The 23,104-nt window shown below is 39.6% G+C and overlaps 1 protein-coding gene across 3 annotated transcripts in view; it reads right to left on the bottom strand.

Annotated features, from left to right (window-relative positions):
- Positions 1-23,104, bottom strand: part of Ddr (discoidin domain-containing receptor 2) — a 224,093-nt gene that overhangs the window by 12,617 nt on the left and 188,372 nt on the right. For 2 of the 3 annotated variants that reach the window (XM_086910350.1, XM_086910353.1), the window contains 6 exons: positions 20,061-20,187; positions 17,828-17,979; positions 16,130-16,443; positions 11,025-11,216; positions 8,203-8,295; positions 4,110-4,251 (listed from right to left, as the gene is read on the bottom strand). In XM_086910350.1, the coding sequence (XP_086766476.1) occupies positions 4,110-4,251; positions 8,203-8,295; positions 11,025-11,216; positions 16,130-16,443; positions 17,828-17,979; positions 20,061-20,187 (1,020 nt within the window). The remainder of the gene's footprint in view (positions 1-4,109; positions 4,252-8,202; positions 8,296-11,024; positions 11,217-16,129; positions 16,444-17,827; positions 17,980-20,060; positions 20,188-23,104) is intronic. The other variant, XM_086910351.1, reaches the window with a different exon arrangement.

Raw genomic sequence — 23,104 nt, 5'->3', positions numbered from 1 at the left:
TCTTGAAATTGGGTGAAAAGAAGATAAAATTACGGGAAATTGATTCTCTGCACGAGTAAAAATATAGAACGAACATTATTTTTTTTTATATTTAACTTCAGTTCGCAATAATCAAATTGAACTCTAAAATAAATACTGGCATCTCGAAAATATCGATCTCAGTAAAAATTATCTTTTTATATTTTACTTATATTTTTATCCCCAGATCAATGAGTGAACAGATGTTATATCTACGATATGCGTAAATCGGAAGAGCGAAATTTTAAGTGAACGAAACACGAGAATTTCTTCTCTTCAATTGCGAAACTTCCATCTAAGAAACAAAGAATCAAAAAGAATTGCTGAAAGCAGAACATACAATTTCTCGAAATAGCCACAAAACATCAACAATTATTACAACTATAAAATTCCTTGCCAAGATCGAGTTCGATCTCAAACCTCGAAACCTCACAAATCACGTTCCAGTAATATTCTATTCATTCAAAGTTGAACAAAATTCCAGAAATTATCGAATCGCACATTCATAACACGCAACATCCTTGTATCATATTCTTCATTCCTTGACATTTTTCAGAGATCGAATAAATTTCCTTAACACTTTTGCAATCGACTGTACTTCCCTACACGATACGTATATACATATATATAATACGCCCCCTGTACATCGAAAACGAATCCTCGAAAGCGTTTTTTTTTTTAACCGATACTTTTACAGCGGTCTCGCGATGACACGAGGCGCATGGAAACAGCGAATAAGCCCGATTCGTTAATGCCACGCGACCGCAGACAGCTCTATCGGGCTGATGCTTCGCGGTTTCGCGGATCGACAGTCCGATATCGGCACGGACGAGAAATTAAAAACAGGATACACCGGAATAAAATACGCTTCGCTCTGGCTATCGTTCGTTACACCGATCTATGTATACATGTATGCCTGTTCCCAGCCGATAAATTCGCCGTAACCACGCGGAATAACGTGCATTCTCGCGACTTCGTTCGCGGGCCGAGTCTCTATCGTGAATGCTAACCGGGTTGCATTACTTTTGCAGGCCGATAACTATGCCACGCCGGGGCGAATAACCGGGCGCGCGATGAATAAATTAACAACAGGGAATCATCCGTGGCCTCTCGTTTGGATAAAATTATCACGTAGCGGCGTTTTACGAGCTGGAACATTTCGACGGGGGCGTGGCCTGTTGTAATTGTTGCGAATTAATCTCTGAATGCGAATTCTTGGAAGGGAGAAGAGCGGCGGTTGCTACTTTGATATTTTTATCGGCGATGAACGTGCGTTTTCATTCGTGGAAATTTTTATTTTTCCAGTTTGGTTCGAGGAAGGGGTAATGTATCGATTCGTGGCAAGGATTTCTTAGTGTTCAGATCTTTGGAAAATTTAAGGGATGAATTGGAATATTGGAGAGATGTGAATTATTGCGAATGAATTTCTGATAATATCTTTTCGTGGAAATTTCCATTCTTGAATTTTGATTCATCGAAGTATCGATTCGTGACAAGGATTTCTCAAGGTGTTTAGATCTTTAAGGAAAATTTAAGGAATGAGCTGAAATATTTCGAAACATGTTGTATTAATCTCTGAATTTTTGGAAAAGAGAAGAGCGATGATTGATGATATTTTGTTGTCGATGAGTGTGTTTTTATTCGTAGAAATTTTTATTTTTTCGAGTTTGGTTCAAGGGTAAAGTATCGATTCGTGGCAAGGATTTGTCAAGGTGTTTGGATCATTGAAAAATTTAAGGGATGAATTGAAATATTTCGAGACGTGAATTATTGCGAATGAATTTCTGATAATATCTTTTCGTGGAGATTTTCGATTCTCGAGGTTTGATTCGTTGAAGTATTGATTCAGATTTTTAGAATGTTTAATGGAGACGAAAAATTGGATAATTTTTATAGAAGATGATCGAACGGAGTTTTATTCATGAATATTTTATGTTTCGAAAGTATTTATGAATCCCTAAGAATTTCGAATTTTTTTAAAGCGAAAAGATTAGACAATTTATTCATGAGAAGAAATCTCATGAAATTTTATTCCCCGAATATTTTAAATTTCTATTCATAAACAAGCTTTGAACGAAGTATCCACGAAGTATCGTCAAATTTTTCAGATATTTTTAAAAGTTTTACATTAAGAAGATTGCACGATTTATCTAAGTGAATGTCTGTCTGTCATTGAGAGATAATATTTACATTAATAAAACACGAGAGGTAAAAGGGTATATCGGGTGTATAATGGGTGGAAAAATGTGCAGGCTGTTGTGGCCAGAAATTAAGTCAAAAAGCTTGTCTCGACCACCGCAAACTAGACGTTGATGTTTACCCGGCTACTTTTATCGAGCGTGCTAACCGCAAACTGTGTACCGCGCCAGTTTCGCTATACTTTCAAAATATCACGCATACCATTAACGTTACGAAACACTTTTCCCCATCGAAATACTTCAAACGGATGACAAAAGTGCAAATATTTGTAATTTCTCATTAAGCGAAGAGGGAAATATAACGCAGACATAAAAGACGTTGAAAAAATCTTTATCGTTCATCTTTCTTTCAAAATAAATAGAATTAAATTAATTATCAGTTAAAATATTTTCAACTATATCTCCATATCTTACGTTTTTTAAATCTTATAATCTTTAAACCCAAAACGAACGAATAAATAAAAATGGAACATATTTCTATTACGTTAAACCGAAAACAAATTATCCGTACGATTATACACTTATAACAATTTAGTATAATCGCAAAACGTTAGGAATCGTCGAAAATTATTCACTCAGAAGCAGGGAAGGGGTATCATCAAAAAGCGAACGTTTCAGGTTTATTAACCACAGGTAATATGACCTAATCTCTCACCCTTCAACCCCCTTCATCTGCTCGAATCCACTTCCTCGTATCCTCGTGGATCAAGGTAGATAGGTTTCTGAACAAGGGGGTTAAAATAGATCCGGGATGGATTCAAAGTCGAAGTGGTTGGAGCCGCGCATTAAACGGTAATCGCTGTTGTTTCAACTCTTCGTGCGAGGATCGAGCGAATCTTCGAGGCAAATATTGGAATGTGGAAAGAAAGGGAGAAAGGACGAACGAGAAAACGAAAAACAAAAACGAAAAACAAAAATGAAAAAGGAGGGGGGAGGGAAAAACAATTGGAACTTTCGTCGAGCACGAAGCGAGGCTTTGATTTTCGTGGCAGAGGGAAGAAGGATGGAAACAATGGGCGGAGAGGTATATATTTCGCGAAAGCCAAACCGAGTTTCATACGCGCGGATGCGTAGCCACGGTCCATTTAAATATCACTGGCCACTCGATCGCGCTCGCTTTATTTTTCCTCCCCCGCCCCGCCTGCAAAAATCGTTTACAATTTGCTCTGTGGCGTCTGCTTCAACCGATCAAACTTGATTCGTTTCACTCCCGTGAAACGGGGGAAGCGATCCGTTGAAAGTATTTTTTTTTTTTTTCGGAATTAGGAATGGTGTACACATCGTTTCGAGATTTATTCGTATTTTTTTTTTTTTTTTTTCTTTTCGATGATCATTGGATGAACGAACGAGAAGGAAAAAGTGACCAAGTATAAATGGGGTTAATTGGAATCTATTTATAACGTCGAATTAATCGAATGTGTGTTTTACATCGTGTTTGATACATCGATTGTATGTTGCTCTTGGACAAGAAAAGTATGATTTATCTGATTCTTTCATTTTATCGATTTGGTTGTTTTTAGAATTGTTAATTTTTATAATCGTGCAATCTTTCTGAAAGGTTTGTTAATCTAGGAAAGACAAGTTTAAAAATCTCTTTCACCAATCATTTTTACGTTGAATTTCAAATTTGTACGATTTGTCTTTTTTTCTGTGATAAAATAGCACATGTCGAACGCATTCGGTTTAAATCAATGTGGCGAACATATTATTCAACGTTACGTACATTTAGTCGTTAAATACGGTCTTACAAATTGGCGAAATCGATTGCTTCATACGCAATACGGAATATGCTTAATAGAATCGGACCAATCAAACTATCGAATGAATTACTTTATTATAAATCCAATATTCGAGGCTCCACGATTACAGATTAACTGCTAATTAACGACTTACCATTAGCATAGCTTCCCAGGCCATCCATCGGATTGGCAATGGCGGCCGACCCTCCACCCGGAAATAGTCGGCTGCGTAAGCGTTTCTTCCGGAGCCCAGATCGCACACTTTCACCGTGTAACCACGGCTCACCAAACAATTCCTGCAACAAATCATGCATGAATCATAAATCACTCCAAAGTGTAAAGCAGGGTAGAAAAGTATTCGAAACACTTTATTGCTTTTGTATTTTGTATTTTTAATGGAATTTTTTTGGGAGTGGAATCGACGCTCGAAGAATTTTAACGAATTTTCTTCAGTTTCTTTAAAACTACAATTGTAACAATGTCCCAATAAAAACACTGTTATTGTAAAACTTCTCGGATGAAATTGTATTAAAAATTGATGAAGATGTTAATAATTTTGGGACTTAATTTCACGTTTTGAAAAAGATTCCTCTGTACGCAATCATGCGAATTACACATTTTTCAACAATTTTTCATTATACTTTTCAATCGACTTATATTAGTAACGCTAACTTTTTCAATATTCGATGATATTGTCGAAAAAGAGTCCAGTTTTGTAATATTTCTGCTCGTTCTTTCGTTGCCTAAAACACCGTGAACGATGTTTCTTTCCTATTCTATGCCTTTCATCCATGGGGTAAAATCCATCGCCCTACGAGAAAATATGGTAGATTCGAAGGCCGTAATCCGTCTTCAGGGCCGAGTGGATTATTCCGGTTTCCCCTATCTCGACACTCGAACACGTAGGCGAATGTATCGCCGCGAATCGTGCTCGAAGGATTGTTTACGGCCTTGAGACTGGATCAACCCGTATCCGGAGGAAGGATACGATCTTCTGGTGATCCATATGCGTTTGACGGGTACGTTGATCCATTTTGATGGAAGAACGTGTATTTTCGCGACTAATTCGCTCTTCTCTTTCCGTGTGAGTAAATATTGAGAAATTGTGTACTATTGACTCTATATATATGTAGATTATTAGGATAAAAAGGAATCCATATAAGTTAAAAGGTAATTTTATCAAAAGTGTTTGTAGTGATTTCTTTAATGATTGCAGAAACAGTGAATTTTTCTAAAACATATTTTAAACTGTTAAATGTTACAAAACATTTGAACATTACTTGTTTGATGATAAAAGGATCAGATCAAACTCTATCAAACCAATAATTTTTTTTTATAAGAGACAAATAATATTTCTTCGATATATTATTCAAGGAATAACGAGAAATAAAGTTAGGAATAAAAATTAGTTCAAGAAACGAGTCACGTATCCAACATACTATTCGTATATTACTCAAATGGCCTACTGTAAAATTACCACATAAATAAAGAAAGAAAGCGCATCCAGCTTCCAACGAGAACGCCTTTTTTCGATAAGAAGAACCACACGTGTATTGTTTGTTAATTAGAACCACAATTCCTCCACAGTTTATCATTCCTCTGCTCCGTTCCCTCTTCCTTTCCCCCCGAAGTATTCACGAGCTAATCACCGTTTTCAATGGCGAAAAGTTACAGAGGAGGAGATCAAAGGGGCGAACGACATCTCGAGGGCTCGAGGTAAAACCATTTTCGCCGACGAATGGGAATCCAAGGCAGCGCCCATTCGTCTGTCGCGCGTTTTCGCGTATTCTATAAAACCACGTCTGGCGTCGATTGTGGAGAGCCGTTTCGAGAGTCGCCTTTTAAGAGAGCTCGCCTCGAGCCGGAAGCGGGCCTCCGCCGAGAGCGACGATCGTTCCAAGTTTCACGCCGATCTCTGAACGTGAAAACTGCCCGTTTATCGTTCACAGTCGAGAGGAGGTTTAATAGGTAGGAGGTATTCATCCCGCTTGTGAACGGAATGGACACGGTCCTCGAGATCTCTGCAGATCTCTCGTGAAACTGATTCAACACCGCGGCTTAACGATCGCTTTAACGTATTACTATAAGTTTTCTAATTAGTCCTTTTCTGCTACCGAAAAATGCCGTAATTTTCTCCTCGCTGACGCTGAAAATATGAAGAGGGCTCTTTTTTTCTTTTTTTTTCGCAGAATTCGAAAAAAATTATGGAGTTTTAAGCAGTTTGTACTGCTATTTGTTGTTACGTTATTATATCTTTTTCCTTTTATTTCGTATGGAGATATTTTAACGATGCATCACACGATAAGTTAATAGAATTTGAAAATGTATTTGTAGGATTTTATCAATAAATACAAATGCAATAACGTGACAATGATTATACGTCTAATTGAATATATCTTTCGTCATTTTTCATCATACATGTTAAAAATTGTTGACGTCGAGTTGCTTTTGTTTATCTCTATAAAACGATCAAACTGCACTAATACGTTCTACGAGTAAAAATAAGAAAAGAATGTTGTATAAACATAGATCTGCTTTGTTACATTGAAAAGAAGTTTATGTTTCCAACTTCAAAGTGTCGTTACGAATGCAAGCCTGACATCTTGGGGAAACTGAATTTATCACTCTCCAAATTTCATCTTTATCTTGCTTTAATTCAGCGAATGCACAATTAATACTTTCTCTCAGTGCACTTGCAACGAATTGATGTTTGAACGTAATACGTAATCGCTTTCACTGTTCCTCACAGATAAATAATATCTAATGATAGATATAACTTTCTCTTAAGATACTTTCTAAACCAATTATATATTATTCGAGGAAAATTAGGAAAAAGCTTTCAATTTCTACAAGATAATTCAACACAAATCTAATCACCTTTACCACCAATCAGAGCAGCAATAAAATCAACAAGAATCGAGAAATAAAAGTAAAATTATATATCATATCATTTATGGGGCGCAATGCTCAAAACTCGTTTCTGTAAATCAATCGGCAATTAATTTCATCCGCCACAGGTTTGCGACGCTCTTTGTAATTAAAGTTTATGATTAGAGTTAATAATTCGAGCAACGTGACCCCAACCATCATCCTCCACTCGTTCCCTTTTAACAGCCCTGACACGTGGAGTTGCACGCAGGTCGCCACGTAGCTTTATCGAGGATTCGAGAAGTCGTAACTCGATGAAACTTCCCTCTTAAAACCGGAAGTGGCTTACTCTTCGACACCGAAAGGAAAGAAAGTTGGACGCGTGTTAGTCGAAGGGAAAGGTAATTGGCCAATTTGTCATTGTCTTTAGGGCCGTAGCGATTTGTACGACGATGACTTCCACTTTGATTAAACGGTCGGCTTAAATTTCTTTCTTTTTTCTTTTTTAGATGATCGAGCGTTTGTTTCTCGGACGAAAATGCGCAGAAAATTAAGATTGGAGAGGATTTATATCGACGAATGAATTCTAATGTTTGAAAGCACTTGTCAAATGGCAATTTGATTTCTTTGCATCTATTTTCTTTTTTCTTTTGAGTTTTTAAATTTAACAAAATATCCTTATGTTTAATAAAAAAAGATATCGATCATTAACGCACAATTTTCCATTTTATTTGATTCATGCTAATTCGCTTCTTCGTTTTTAAAAAATAATCATCGACTTTCGTTCGAATCATTTCTTTCATGTAATTTTAACGAAATAAATATCAATATATAATTCAAATAAAAATTATACCGTTTATGAACAATTATAAATCTCCAGGAAAAAACTTTCGAATTTATAACTTCGATTTTCCACATAAAAGCAGAATTTAAAAGCCAAAAACCATTTTCCTTTCATTCTCCAAACAATACAACAAAAATAATTTCAAGGAAAGTAAAAAAAAAAAAGCAATCTCTTCCAAAACTCCTTCCAAGCTTTCCCATTTGACGAAAGTTCATTAAGCAATCAACCCGCTTCAAATTCTGTCCGCGCGTTAACGATTACGCGCTCGAACTGCCGCCGATCGTTACCATTCCCGGAAACACGTGATGACAAAACTGTGCTCGCCGAGTTTCTGGCCGAAATACCGCGTGAAAGTTGCGAGCACCTCGATCGAGCGGATATAGCCGTGCAAAAGTAAGCGGAAACTCGGTTACTTCGAGAGAAGAAAGGCAGCAGGCGGAAGGGCAACGTCGTGTCCCAAACGTCGAGGCCGGGGAATGACTGATCGGCGAAGTTTCGACTTAAAGTAATCTACGAGAAACCTGTCTGTCGTTACCTTGTGGCGAGATCCCGATGCACCAAGTCCATTTCCTCGAGGTGTTTCATGCCGGATGCTATTTGCGTGGCCATGTAGATCAACGTGCCGAAACTGCAACAGGAAGAACGAGAGGCGGGTTCAAAAGTTTTGCACGACGAAACTTCGTTGTGTGTGTGTGTGTGTGTGTGTGTGTACACAAAGACGTATCGGCTCGCCGCAAATGACGACGGTTTGGAAATACGTACGTATGGATCGGCCATTTGCATTAACGAGAAAGTAGATGGCGCATCGTTGTTGTCCAGCGAAGATTCTAGTTGATGAAAGTTGAACGATGTTTGTTTTCATGAGTTTTTTCTAATGGTACGTGTATATATGTATAATGATTTTACGTTTTTCGAGAGTGTCGAGGATTGGAAAAAAGTATTGGAGACGTTCATTTTTTTTTAATTCGATCAATTCTTTATAGTCGTATGAGACTTATCATTGAATATTACAATGTAGAGCGAATATTTCTGGCTATTTTAATTTGACAAAAAGTAAGGGATAGAAATAAATCCAAGATTCGAAAATTGGAGAATGATTTTATAAAAACATTCATAATCCTCCCCCTCTCGAACTGTTCAAGTTCACTGCAATAATTTCTATACGCTCACGAGGCGTGTAAATTCTAATACACTCACGGGCGAAGCGTATAAATCCCTAACGTAACATCATCATTCTCGGTTATCGTTCCAACGAGTCTCTAACGAAAATGTACGACAACACAGAAGCGAGCGTCCGTCCATTCGTTCGAATAAAACACGGATCCCTTTTTCGATTCGTTATTTTGCATGCGCGGATTACACGACAGATTTATTTTAGTTCACCTGCGCTTCCTCCTAAATGGAAACGCAATCTCAGCCTCTTCCGATCCTTTCTTCCTCCTCAACGGGAGACATTTATCTCAACTTAGATCTACTTCAACTGTTTCGATGGAAAGATTTCTGTCAGACTCGAGATCCGATCACGGATTTTGCAAGCATGGAAAATTCGAAATTCGTATAATTAGACATCGCACGTAACTGCGACGATTCGAATGCGCCTTAGCTCCATCGCGCGAATCTACTTTTACCGGTCGTGCCGAGAAGTCGTTCCGTTTTATCGACCGGGCACAGATGGAGAAATATTTGTCGTTCGCTACGCAAATTTCCACTCGCTCGTGTAGATCGATACGGTTCACTGCTTCCGTGCGAAGACAAAGAGTGGATGGATCTCTATATCGGTCGTTTTCTCTGTGCATTTCGGGGGAAGCGGAAACGGGAAGCGCGCGGGAAAAACACGGTCCGCTCGACAGCTGTCACGAGCACCGATCATCTTCTCTCTCTCTCTCTCGTTTTCACCCGATTTCTCGTATTTCGAGCACTTTCCAACGAGGCGTGGATCCACATGGTGATTGGACGTGGCGTTACGGGGTATCGATGATCGAAAAATCGAAAAATCGGGCTCATTGAACGTCATCGTTAACCGAGACACCGGTTTCCACTCGCGAGTATCCACCAGTGAGTACAATCGTTATTTCGGTTTATGGCGTGCTTGGCCAATGGCTGTTTGTTGTAAGATAGAGAACGTAGTGTCTCAAGTTCGATCGGGGATTTTTAATTTTGAAATGTTTGGTTGGAAAAGATTGAGATTATTCGATTTGACGAGTATGTTGAGAGAGAAGGTGGTAGAAAGTTGAATAAAATAGGAGATATTTATTGATTGACAAATTGTTAATATTTAATCAATTTGTTTTTTAAATTTAAAATTTTGAATAATATAAATTATACATAAATTTAATTTGCTTTTTAATTAAAAAAAGAAAAAAAAGATACTGAAATTGAACAAATTGAACAAATTGATAAATATATATATTTTGCAATTTATTTAATATTACGATAATAAATATTTTAGAAATATTGTTGTCTCACTTTTTTGTTTGGAAATATTCTATAGAAATGAATTCCGTTTAAAATTTAATACAATTATTATACTTCTTTATAATTCCATATTGATTTTCTACATGTGCAAATTTAAATAAAGCACAGTTAATTAGTTTTGCTTTTGGAAATTATTCATGAAATGATTAATTATTCATTCTTTACATTTCCATAATAAATCCAATACTTAAATGAAATCATTCAGTTGATGACGAAAGTTGAATACAGTTTCGGAATGAAAGCACACGAAATAAAGAAGCTCTCTATATGTGGTTAAATTCCCAAAGTTTCGATTATTAAAAATAGCGAAAAAAGATCAAACGAATTCCATAAATTGACGCAACGACGCAAAGACGACGAATATTGGTACAGCTGGATATTTGTTCCCGACAAAATTACAAAGAGAAACGTGAAAAGTTACATCGCGATAATTGATCGAAATTTTATCAAATGCATCATTTTCAAACCAATTAATTTAAGAAATAATATAAATAAATATTCACCGTTCGAACAAGTAAAACGTAAAAAGGGAATTAGTGCTCTCTCTCTCTCTCTCTCTCTCTCGATTACAATTAAATTTCAAAAAACGTATTTAAGCGAGAGAGAAATGGGATGATAAAGAGGGAAGGGGGAGGAGGAGGGAAATAACGTAAACACTTCCGTGTACTCGCAAATATCGGAAAAATCCGGCAATGTCCCCTCTCTGTTCACGCTACTTCACGAGACACAAAACCCTCGTAATCCACGATAAGCCGCTCGTGAACGCGAAAGTAAAGAGACAATATTTACAAGAAGATTTTTAACAACGATCTTCCACGAGTTTACCCACCTCTCCTACAACTCCCCACCACCCACCATACACACGATAATTAGGCTTCGTACCTGAGGGTCTTAGCGGTGTGCACGGTCGACGTTTCAGCTATATGCCTCTGCAGATATTGATTCAGATCCCCGTACTCGCCGTTCTCCAACACGATGCACATCGGGTCGTCCCCGAGGCTCGCGCCGAGCAGCCGCGCGACATTCCGATCGGCCAGCCGCGCCAGTCTTTTTGCCTCCTCTTGAAATTCTATCCTGGAAAAAACACACGACACAAAGAAGTAATATCTTTATGGTCGGCCACCCTGCGAACCCGGGCCGGCTATTGAACACGGACTCGAGTTTATACTGCAAATAAACTACGCGATATATCGATATATATATATGCAGTTAAGGAAATAACTGGTGTTTGAATAACTGGAGGATCAGATTGGAAAACGGAATCAGGCTTGTTACAAAAAGTTGGGACAGAGATTTGGATAATTAGATAGGACGGTGGAATCATTGGAGTAGAAAGATAGGAGCTCGTACAATCGGATAATGGAGAGGACGAAGCGAGCGAATCAAGATCGGTTCATAAGCTGGAGGACGTTTGAATAAGCGAAAGTGGTAAAAGAGCGCACGAATCGAGCAGACTAGTCTTGTCATTGCTATAGAGCTAGACATTCGAAAAGGAAGGCGTTCATAGAGCGCTAGAAGCGGATCGGTTCAAATAATCGAGGGATTATTGGTCGGTCCATAGAGTTGGGAAGATGGGTCTCCTTGGAAGGAGAACAGATCCATCGAGAGAATTGGAGAGTTGTTTGGGCAATAAGTTCGAACAACCATTCGATTGGGTTATATGGATTTCATGTAAAGGATTTTAGCGATGGATTATTTTAGAATTGGAGAAAGATGATGGATTTATTTATTTTAGGAAACGGTATTCTGTATGTGAGTTGTTGGGATAGAGTTGCACACGATAGTTAATACAATTATTAAATAGCTTCGAAGAGAGGAAGGGAAGGCATCATTTCGAACACCTTCTTTTAATCCACATAAGTGAAAGAAGATAAGAAAAGATAAATATTACACGTAGACTCTATTTTCTCTTCAATTATTCATTAAAAAAACGATCAGATCAAAATCCATCCAACAAAATTCACGTGATTTCTTCGCTTCAGCATGACTTACCAACCACACTGGCAAAGTTATTCAATTTCCTTTTGGGATACTGTATTACACACACACACATATATATACATCTCCCTCTCTCTCTCTCTCTTTCCTTTCGACCTTTCACGAGAAGAAAGGGGGAGACGGGGAGACAACGGAAGAACGGAGGAGGGTTTTGTAGCCGGTGAAAGCTACGTAACACGGGGCCCGGGATAATGGCCACTGCCGAGATTATCGTTTCGAGAACTGCGAGTTCTGTGTTTAACAGAGCTTTTCGCTTGTGTTTCGGTTGTCTAATATTTAGGATCACGATAAGAGGGTTTGCTGGCGGGCGTAACAACGTCCGGCACAGTTGGTTCCAGGGAAGTAACGCTCTCTCTCTCTCTCTCTCTCTCATCGAGATCGATCCTGCCTGGATTTCGTATATTATTCGCGGAGGATTTATACGCGATGTTCGAACCGGGGAGGAAAGTTGCAACCTAGGTCCACGAATTTCCCGGTAATTATGGCCGGTAGTCGAGATGCTGCCCCCTCTCCCGTCGTCCCGACTCTTAATTAATAAATTTCGCTATTTTGGGTAATTTCCAGCCGAGACAAAGAAGTCGCACCCTCTTCCCCCGTGGAGGAGGAGGAGGTCAATCCCTTCGGGGAGGTCAGCGAAGAAGTTTCGAGTCGAAACTTTCTCGCCGACGTAGGGCGAGAATCGTAATTTTTTGGAAAAATTTCGCTGAACGAAGAAGAAATCTCTGGATGGATGGACACCGCGGGAGAAATTGGGGAATCGTTTCGAAGATTTTTTAATCGATCGTTGTTTCATTGTGGAAAAAATTTCTCTTTCGAAAGGGAAAGAGATCGATCGATTTTAATTGAAATTCGATATAATATTATTTCTATTTAGAAATAAGTTTAACGAATTGAATCAGAAAATTGAGAAAAGGTTTAAAAAATTTCACGATACTTTCAGAAAAAAAGTCTTACACCGTTTATAAGTTTCGGCCAGATTCGTATTTGACAACAGCTGTACGAGAAATTACTGTCGAAGATATTTTTTATCGGAGAGGCGAAACGTTGGGGGAGGGATAAACGGGGACGATTGTACTTCCGGTATCCCGTTAAGAGGCCGCTCGACAATACACGTTCCGCGAGCGAAGGCAAGCCCTGTAATCCTCCGATCCTGTCTACTCGGATCATCCTTTCGCTGTGCCAGCGATAACGCAGCGCGTGTTCCACGCCGGGACACGCTTTATCGTGTACTTCCGGCTCCGCTTCCTTCGCCTCCTCGAAATCGATCGACTTCCACGAGGAGACGAAATGCATAAAGTTCGGTCGAGAACGTTAGTCCCCTCATGAATTTTACATCACGTACGTGGTACACAATATAGGTATAGGCAGAATTTAGAAGCGCGAAACGAACGAACGTGATTAATTAAATTAATAGGAAAAGATTTGCAATTATATTTGAATATTCAAAAGATTTGCTTTCGATTATTGTAAAAGTGGGGGGGGGGGAGAAATGCTTCGAATTTTTATGTAAAAAAGAAAAAAAAAGCAGGGGGAGAAGCTGAAACTTTTGTCATCAAAACTCACTCGGAAAATAGAGGAAACTACGCCATTGAAAATCCTTTTATTAGTTTTATCCCGATATCTCAATTGGTTGCCGAGATATAAAGACTCGAAGTTTTCATACCGCTTAAAAGATTATGGATTCACTGTCCTATATTTTTCCTCGAGGATCGGAACTCGTATCGGGATAAATCGAAAATTGTTTTAAAAGGAAACGTTCCGTGGTTCCAATGGTTTCTCATTGATCGATCGAAAGTCATCGATCTTCGAAGTTATAGCGATTCAAAGTTTTCGTAATTTTAATAGAGTTTACGATAACGATTCAAAGTTACCTTTTTCTTTGCGCGACGATTTTCGGGATAAATGAAAAAGCATTTCAAAGATTATTATTATTCGTAGTTGTAGCAATTTAAATTTTTTCTAATTTTAATAAGAACGCCAATCGAAATCCGATTAACGTAAATTACGGGATATAATTATTTTATTCCTGGAAAAATACGAATACTTTCATGACGAGCGTGTTGAAATCTTTGAATTTAGTTAAATATCGAATCTTCTTATTCTTGATATTTTCAGGAAATATATATATATATATACATGTATTTCAAATACGATACGATTCTAAGATTTCTGAACGGAACCAGAAACTCTGAAACTTATAGCCGGAGTTATTTAATAATAAACTTGGAGAAACGCAAACGAGAAACTCGCGAAACGTTGCTTTGTGCGCGTTAAAAACGTCTAAACTCGATTATTAAAACGACCGAGACACGAGACGGATTTAAATTTTCCACGGTTGAACGTTCGCGTGGAACGGCACGAGTCAATGAGAAACTTGTACGCCATTCCACGGTATAAATTCCCCGAGTTTATCGTCAATTGCGCGAAACGAGCCGAAGGATTTTTAGGATTCGGTTAATAGCCGACCTCTGTCGCGAAAAGTGGCAACGAGCTTAAGTTATTCGATTAAATAAACCACTCGTTGATCACCAGTTTATCACATTCTCTTCCGCGTTGTATCCGCGCCCCGACAACTTAATACGCAGCCGGCCAGTGTCGTGAAATCACTCTCTCCACCCCGTGATTCGTCCAATTATCGCCTTATTAACCTCCTCCCCTCTCCCCCAAATATATAATCGATCGAGATACATATGTATACCTCAACTTGGATCACCGTCACAGCAAAACGAATAAATATCGATCCATAATCGAGATAATTTCCCATCGGTTAATCCCTGCATATTTTCGGTTAGGCGTGAAATATCGGATCGCTTAATAGTTCCGGCCAACTCTATTAAACCGAGTCGAAACGAGTGCGGCAATAAAGCGTTGTTCCATTCATTTTTATCGGCAAATTTAATTATGGCCGTGGAGCTTTATCGATTCCCGATTTCCGGCCACGCGACGCACAACCCCCTCCCCCGTTGTTTCGCCCAGAAGGCGAAGAAATTGGCGCGGTAAATCGCGACGAAGAAATAAGCTTGGTCGGATCGAAAGGTTTATTTCGTATACGCGAGACGAGACCGATAATTCCATGCGATGCCCTGGCTTTTTTTAATAATTTTCCTACGCACGATTTACTATCCTTCGCTTACTTTTTCCTTCTATTTTATTTCGGGGGGGAGGATAAACGTATCTAGATGGGCCGGATCGTTCGCTTGTTTGTCGATAACAGCCTTCGATACGCTGTTTTCATTCACGCGGTGTAACAACCGTTTCTACACACGCGACAAACTATTACTCAATTATTACTCTGCTATTGACACGGCTGCAATTTATTGTGCTGCAGCTGGATACATTTCGGTGGCAATGCTTCGGCGCCACGCGCTCTGTCATACGCCCGAAATTCCCTTGTCAATTTTCGCGCATATACTCAATTTATAGCGTTAACCTTCCTCGACATGGGAAAAAAAAAAAAAAAATACGTCTCCAATTATTTAGAATTTCGACGAATTTTACGTTTTTATCAATTTTTAATTTCGACCAGGATGTGAAATTTCGTGCGATATTTCGTGCGATGTGAAATTTTTATCATCTCCATTTTCACGTCTATTTTCATTTTCCCCCGATTACAAAAAAGGATCCATCGAAATCAAACTACTTAGCTTCCGTCCAAAAAATATTTTCCAATATTACCAACGAATGAAAAGATCTCTACGCGAATTTCCATCTTTAATACGCGCAATAATCCAATAACGAACCGGATCGAATATTTTCTCGCGTTTATAAGAGCCCGAAAAATCTCGATAATACCGAGATTCTCGATATCGATTCGGTATCGTGGAAATTTGTTCGACAATAATCGAGATCTTCTAATAATCTCCTTCCTTCCTTCCTTCCTTCCTTCCTTCCTCTCTTTCGATTTAAAAAATTATTATTGTAACCAAGATTTTCGATATTATTCGCTGGATATTTGCCGGTGCATTTGGACGATGATACAAGGCTCTTACCTAAGCGCATCCGAGGATCCAGGTCTCAGGGACTTAACGATCACCAGGTCGCTGGTTGTGTTCCGGAAAACTTCGTCGTAGCCTGGAAACCTGTCGACCTCGCAAATGTGAACGTCGCCGAAGTATCCGCAACCGAGGTTTTCAACGATGTTGAGCTTCTCCCGGGGGAAGTCTAAGATGCACTCGGCCACCTCGTCCTCCTCTTCCGTGAGCATGTCCTCGGGACTGTAGCTTGTCATGCTGCTCGAGGCTTTCGCGCTCATTGGGGGAGGCGTGCTCGGCGTCGGGGATGGCGGCAACGGTGGCAGGGAATTCTGTGATAAAAATCGAGACGAGACATCATCATCGGAGTTATCCGAGAGAAAATGGAATAGAGTTTCGCCTAATTTTAAATTTAAACTGTGTGGTTCGTGAACTCAGCTTCGACAGAAAGCTTCGAATCGTGCTGTTTCGATCTGATTGGAGAGAAAAAAGTTTTATTATTCGTGGATGGACAAGTATGTAACAAGCGTGGAGAGCGAGTGTGGCTCGTGCGTTTTAAGAAAAATGATTCTCGACAGTTTTGTTTTATTTTCGAAGGAATTGCTCGCGAGAGGAGAAAAAGAAAACATTAACGTCGTGATTAATTTTCTATACGCTCCGGTTCCGATTGCTTTTCGCCTTTATTTCTTCTTTTTTTCCGCCTCGTTTTTCCTCCACTCTTTCTTTTTCTTCTTCTTTTTAATTAGAGCGTTTAAAGTTCAGCCGTACACCGGGTTCAACAGCGCGTGTTAAAATGCATCACGCGGAGAATAATGAAGCTTAATGGACGAAAAACAAGGGAACCAGAGAGGACTATCAATCATGACTAATGCGAGACTTTTGCACGGGAGACGTCTTACGAAAGCACACACCGATCACCGCCCGATAATGTATAAAGTCTATGATTATTGATCGCGCTAGCGTGTTTTATTTCTCCACCTTGTTTCAAACTGCTACTGCAAACTGTTTTGCCCTAAATATTACGAATTAAACTTCGTAAAAATCGTGTTAAATTTAAATTAACATTTATAATCGAGAGGCACTCCGCCCTTAGAAGGAAGCGCATTTGCGCTCAAGCGTGAAATTAAATACAGAAGATACACGAGACTCCGCATCCGTCCAACAGATCTCGTTATGTATCTCTAAATTTTCAGGGAATTAACGCATTTTTTAATATCACCTCAGTTTAATTTCACGTCTAGTCGTAATTTTCTCCGATTATATAATCTACTGAAAATTTTCCAAGTTCGATTTCAACAGAGATTTTTACCGATTTGAAAGTACATCACACAACTCGATCACGCTAAAAAAAATTCGAGGAAGAAGATACTGAGAGGAGCCACTTTTCATGATAGAGAAAGCAAATAATTAAAGATCAATCAAAATCGTCAGAGAAAGAAGCCGATCGTTAAATGCAATTGAACTTCACTGCATAAAATCTCAAGAAGATCCCTCGAATTGTCAATTTAAGTCAATTCAAAATTTGAACGCAGGAATTTCCATTGCCAATCGAGGATTCCCTCGCCTAAGGAAAACGATTCAAACAGTAAGATTCACAAGTCACGAATCGAATGTTTGACACAGTTCCACTCGTTGAAGTGGCCCACTCCTCGCCACGACCAATCGTCATGGATCGCGTGATCGGCTTACATTTTTCTTTTTTTTTTGAATACTCACCTTACAGATCTCCGTGCTGGCGTAATACTTTTCCGGTGGCGGCGGTATGGGCGGCGGATTAGACGAGTATTCTTGAACCGACGGAATTGGTCTGGCAAGATTGATCGCAGTGTTCAGCAACAGCGGAATAACCGGCTGCACCTCCGTCATCCCTGTGGTACAGCCGAGGGAAGGAAAAAAGAATTTTGACAAGGTTAGAGGCACGAAAGATACGAAAGATATTACACTTTCTTTCGAAACACACTCACTTTCTTTCCTCTTTTTGTTCGAAAAGTAAATAATTGTTTCTGTTTCTGATTATTTTTGGAAATTTCTCACGATTAATCACAATTTATATTGAGTCTTCTGATAAAGCGGTTCTATAAAAATTTATTTCTTCGTTTATCCACATTTTACAATTAAGTAGAGAATCATTTTGGAAAGATAGTGGACGATAGTTCCAAGGAAAGAGATATATTAAATTTTATGAAATATCATTGAGACAAAATTCTAGAACGATAGATAAGACTTTCGAATCGCCCAGGTACTTTCGAACGAAATTAGCCGACGAGCGTTTCATTATACGCGCGGTTAATTAATTAATCGTTAGCTTCGTTCCAGGCGCACGGATCGAAGGAGATTTATTTTTTAATCTCTCTCCCGTTCTCGAGGGAATACGAATGAAATTTCATAGCATCCGCGGGCGGGGAAACGAAACAACTCGGTCAACTATTCGAGCGATTCCTGTCCGCTCGATGCGAATCAAGTGGGCCATAATACTTTTCAAACTTCCGTTCACGATCAACACGAATTCTTTTTTCGCCTTCGATTATTATGCGCGAGAAATTCGCAAATACTTTCGGGGCCGAGAATCAGCAAGCGAGCAAATACGTCGAGGCGAATATGTCGGATTCGAATTGAAATACAGCGAGGGGCCAGCATCGTAAATCGACGCGCGCCACTTTATGATTCGTCGACTTCAAGTACCGCGAACTCTATAATATCACGTCGATCATTAGAACCGCAATTTAATTCGAACGGTAGGTGTTGCGCGTTTGTCGTTCGATGCCCATATATCCCATCCCCCCGATTTTATGTAATTTTAGTCAAAGGCAAACTCGATAATGCACCGCAACGCGGGGCCACTCGTTTCCAGTTTTCCCGCTATTGAATTACACGCCAACATACGTAGATGGGAGGGGAACGTTGCTAGGGTTATGAGTATTATTACGAACCAAAAAATAATTCCGTTGATATTTTTCTCGAGAGAGCGAAGCATTCGATTCGAAATTTTTAGGATCGATCTCGTCCTATTTTTCGATAAAAATAAATTTCGTGAAAAATGTATCCCTTTGCGCTCGAGGCCGAAAAAGATCGAGACGATTTTTATTCGGTGAATTTCGGTTCGACTTAAAATTTCACAAATTAATATCTTAGTTGGTCTGAATATTAAACAAGAGCGAATTTTACAAACCTTTTTCACTCATTTGTTGTGACATAACGTTAATATTCACCGTCTATTATTCTCTTAGTTTATCGCTATCTTCATCACTGCTTTCCTTCCCTCTATCAGTGTCAATTTTTTTATGAGCAAAAGTAAAATTCGTCCAAAAACACATCTTCGCTCGAAACTATTCATTTCAAACTTTGAAAATAATAATTCCTATTGCCATTCCTACTCGAACCGAATGTCGAAGATGCATAACTTCACGTAACAAAATTTATCTATTTTAAGAAGGAATCTCAAGTTTAGAAATCTATACAAAGCGATGTTCTAAAAAAAAAAAAAAAAAAAAAATCAAATAAATATCGTCGCAGTTCGAATCCAAATGACGAAGAGTGCGCCGTTTCGAGTGCAAAGGGATACACATATAATCTCTCGCATCTCGTTAAAAGAGAGGAGAATTTTCGAATTGAATCGACTGTCAAAAATTTGCAAAACGATGTATTCCAAAGCGCGCGGAACAGAATTAATCTACCGATCTCGCGCACCTGTACATTCCCTTTCCCCGAAACATCACCGATTTCCAATGCGAACGTATTTGCATCGACGAGAAGGTGTAACCGTCCGCATTCGAGTGGAACATTACGAAAATTTCGAAATTCGGGTCGGGGGGTTGGTAAACTTGGCGGGTTGATAATCGTCAAACTCCTCCCGAGTCGAGTTCGAATTAATTTAAATCGGCGTAACTGTGCATGCACGGGGGCTGAAATTCGAAAGGCTTAAGTGTCGCACTTAACGTCAACTACCAACCGCTGCTGTAATCCGTGATAGTTTTGTGTAGTTGCGGTGTCGTCGTGGCGTAGGCGGCCGGGTGGTACTGCGCCGGAAGCGGAGGGCAAATTGGTCCCTTGTCCTCGCCCTCCTCCTGCACCGAGACCTGCGGCCGAATATCGAGCGTTTCTCGTTAATGCACCTGACGTTTATGCACACATGCGCGCGCGCCCGTCACAGGAAACTTTCGCGCCACTCATCATGTGTGCCTCCCCTCCCTCGTCATTTCGAATATTCATGACCCATCGAGCCGTGTTTTCTGTTTTTATATATATATATATATATATAATGCTTTTATAATAATAATGCGCGTATCTTGGATTTCGTTGCTATATGTATGACACGTCGATTAGATCATGTTATAAGATTGGAAGATTTGTCACTCTTATTCTTTTCAATTTTAATTTTGAGTTTTTCGAAATTTATTGCAGAGACGATAGAATTTTATTGTATACAAGAAGATTAAAGAAATGTATGGTTTTAGTAAAAGTATTATTATTATTATTTAAAGTGGTGTATGGATTTCGTGATTAAACTTTGAGAATATTTGGCTGGTGAAATTATTCATAAACGTTTGGAATATAACGAGGTGATCGAAAACAGAGTCGTTCGGAGGGAATTTGCATTGAATTTTTTCCTTTTTTTTCTTTTTTTTTTCTCTCCTTCCCTCCACCATTTTTTACATTCTCATTGCATATTTACACGCTAAACTGATACTTTCGCGTTATAATATAGCCAATGCATAATTCATTGGAAGCGTGGCAACGCTTCTTCTCTCCTCCTTTTTTCCCTCGCGCCTTTTATACTCCTCTATCACCCGCTTCGGTGTTTTTCGTGGAACACGGCTCGGCTCCGTCCAGATTAATGCGACCACTTTCCCCATCCGAAATTCAAAGCGAGGCAAAGGATCGAGGAGGAGGATGGAGCCATTAAAATTCGATCTCTCATCGCGGCGATGATCATTCATCGTCATCGACGAAAGAACCACGGAACCGCGGTGTGGCGTGGCGTTGCTAATAATTTCATACGACGTAATTATCGGCACAATGCATCGATACGCATTCAACGGGCCACGTAATTCCCGTGAATAAAATTTAACCATATCATCGGGTAATTATCAGTCATCGCTCTCCCCGAATGGTCGAGGAAATTCGATCAGAGGGGGCAGGGGTATCGCTTCGTTGGCCCATAATCAATCTTTTGAACGAATATTCGGTTTACAATTCAGGTGAACAATTAACGTTTTTGTTAAACGTAGGAAAAGAGAGAGAGAGAGAGAGAGAAAAGGAACGATAAGAAGGGAAATTGTGGAATAATTTGGATTTACGATTCGTTCTGCTTGTTTTTGGATTTTTCAATTTCCGATTTCACCATCTATCAGAGTGAATCGTAGAATTTGGTAATCGATCTTATGAAAAAATTCGTAAACCGTAAGAATCGAGTCAAGATCGTCGAGGCAATTCGATGCCATTACGCGTGATCCTTAAAAGTTTGTTAGTGATCTCTATGACGGATATTTGTTGTACTGAAACATGAAAAAAAAAAAAGGTGAAAAAAGAGAATTAAAATACACGATGCTTGAATTAGATACATACATACAGGCAAAAGAGATTTGCATATATTTTCATGCGAGGCAAATATTTTTATCACATTCTACACATTTTATCTAGAACCATTCTGTCCACCATTTTTTCCTTCTCAATTTTATCTTTCTTCTAAAAATAAATAATAAGCTCGTATAATCGGATAAACTACGATTAAAATCACACGCTTTGCTGCACTCTAAATTTTTACGCAAAAATTACGATTCACCCATTTATTCGATGAATAAAAATTTGTCTACAATCGCTGCTTCCCTTAACAACAACCCTTTCTTTTATTCCTCCGAACGAATCTTGTTACGGATCGTTGACTCGAGAGGAGAAGAGTAGAAGAAGAAGTAGAAGAAGCTCGGCCAACCCCAGGAAATTAATGCTTTCATTGTACGGCAAACAATCGTTGGCCAGAAGCATGTCGTGTCCCTTTCCCTTCGATATCACCGAGCCGATAAGCGGGATCACGTCGAGCGCCCATCACGATATATAATATCCATTGATTTTTGCTTCTCAAGTCCTTCAAGCCCTTTGCTCCTCACGGGACCTGGCGGAGAAGGAGGCGTCTGCCGGCTAAGGAGGGTGTTAATTTCCGTTTAGGAAGCGTTAGGGTGGCAGAGAGACGCTCTCCGCGACGCAGCAGTTAAGATAAGATAGCCACTTAGCCATCGAGATTCTACTCGAATCTCTTTGCTCGATTCTCCTCTTCTATCCTCCCTTTCTTCTATCCTCCTCTCCTCGTCCCTTCCTCTTCTACACGGCACGAGAAAGGGGCGATCGAACGTATTTGGAAAATGTTCGAACAACATTTTTCGTTCTCGAGAGAAGAATCGAATTTGCCATCATTTTCTTAATGCGTAATTACGATCTCAAGAGAAAAAGTTCCATTCGAATATATTTAGAGAGATCTCTCCACCCAGCTCTCCCAATCCTCTCCTCTTCATCGCGACACCTCCTCTTCACATTCGAAGCGACGTCGAGACGTTCGTTCCCGGGATCCTGGATACCGTCGCTCGGCCGATTTCACGGCGGAAACAAGATGGACGGATACGCGAGCTACGATCCTTCGATCGAAGGAGAAGGGAGAGGTTGGTACGTTAATTTCGAGCGTGGCCGCTTGTTTGCTCGACGATACCATCGTTGGAACACCGGGTAATTGGCAACGTGGAAATCTTGGAGAGGAAAGGGGAGGAGGGGAGGCGTGAGAGACGGCCCCACGATGATCGAGGCGAAGCTGGATGATTCGATACAACGATGATGGAAAAATTAATTACCGGGAAAGCAATCACAGCGCGGCATTTTCGACCGGTTCTTCGCTTAAGCGAAAAATAATCGGGCTCCGCCGGTTAATTGAAAATAGTAATTACAACGATAAACACCGTGGCGGTGGATGGTGGAAAGAACTTGGAAGTGTGGAGAGTATGGTGTTAA

The sequence above is a fragment of the Apis florea genome, unplaced genomic scaffold (assembly GCF_048593485.1).
Source record: "Apis florea isolate Af1SG1 unplaced genomic scaffold, ASM4859348v1 contig_3170_pilon, whole genome shotgun sequence".
Classification (NCBI taxonomy): domain Eukaryota; kingdom Metazoa; phylum Arthropoda; class Insecta; order Hymenoptera; family Apidae; genus Apis; species Apis florea.
The sequence above is the reverse complement of the archived record's forward strand: the minus strand, read 5'-3'. Positions and strand labels throughout refer to the sequence as shown.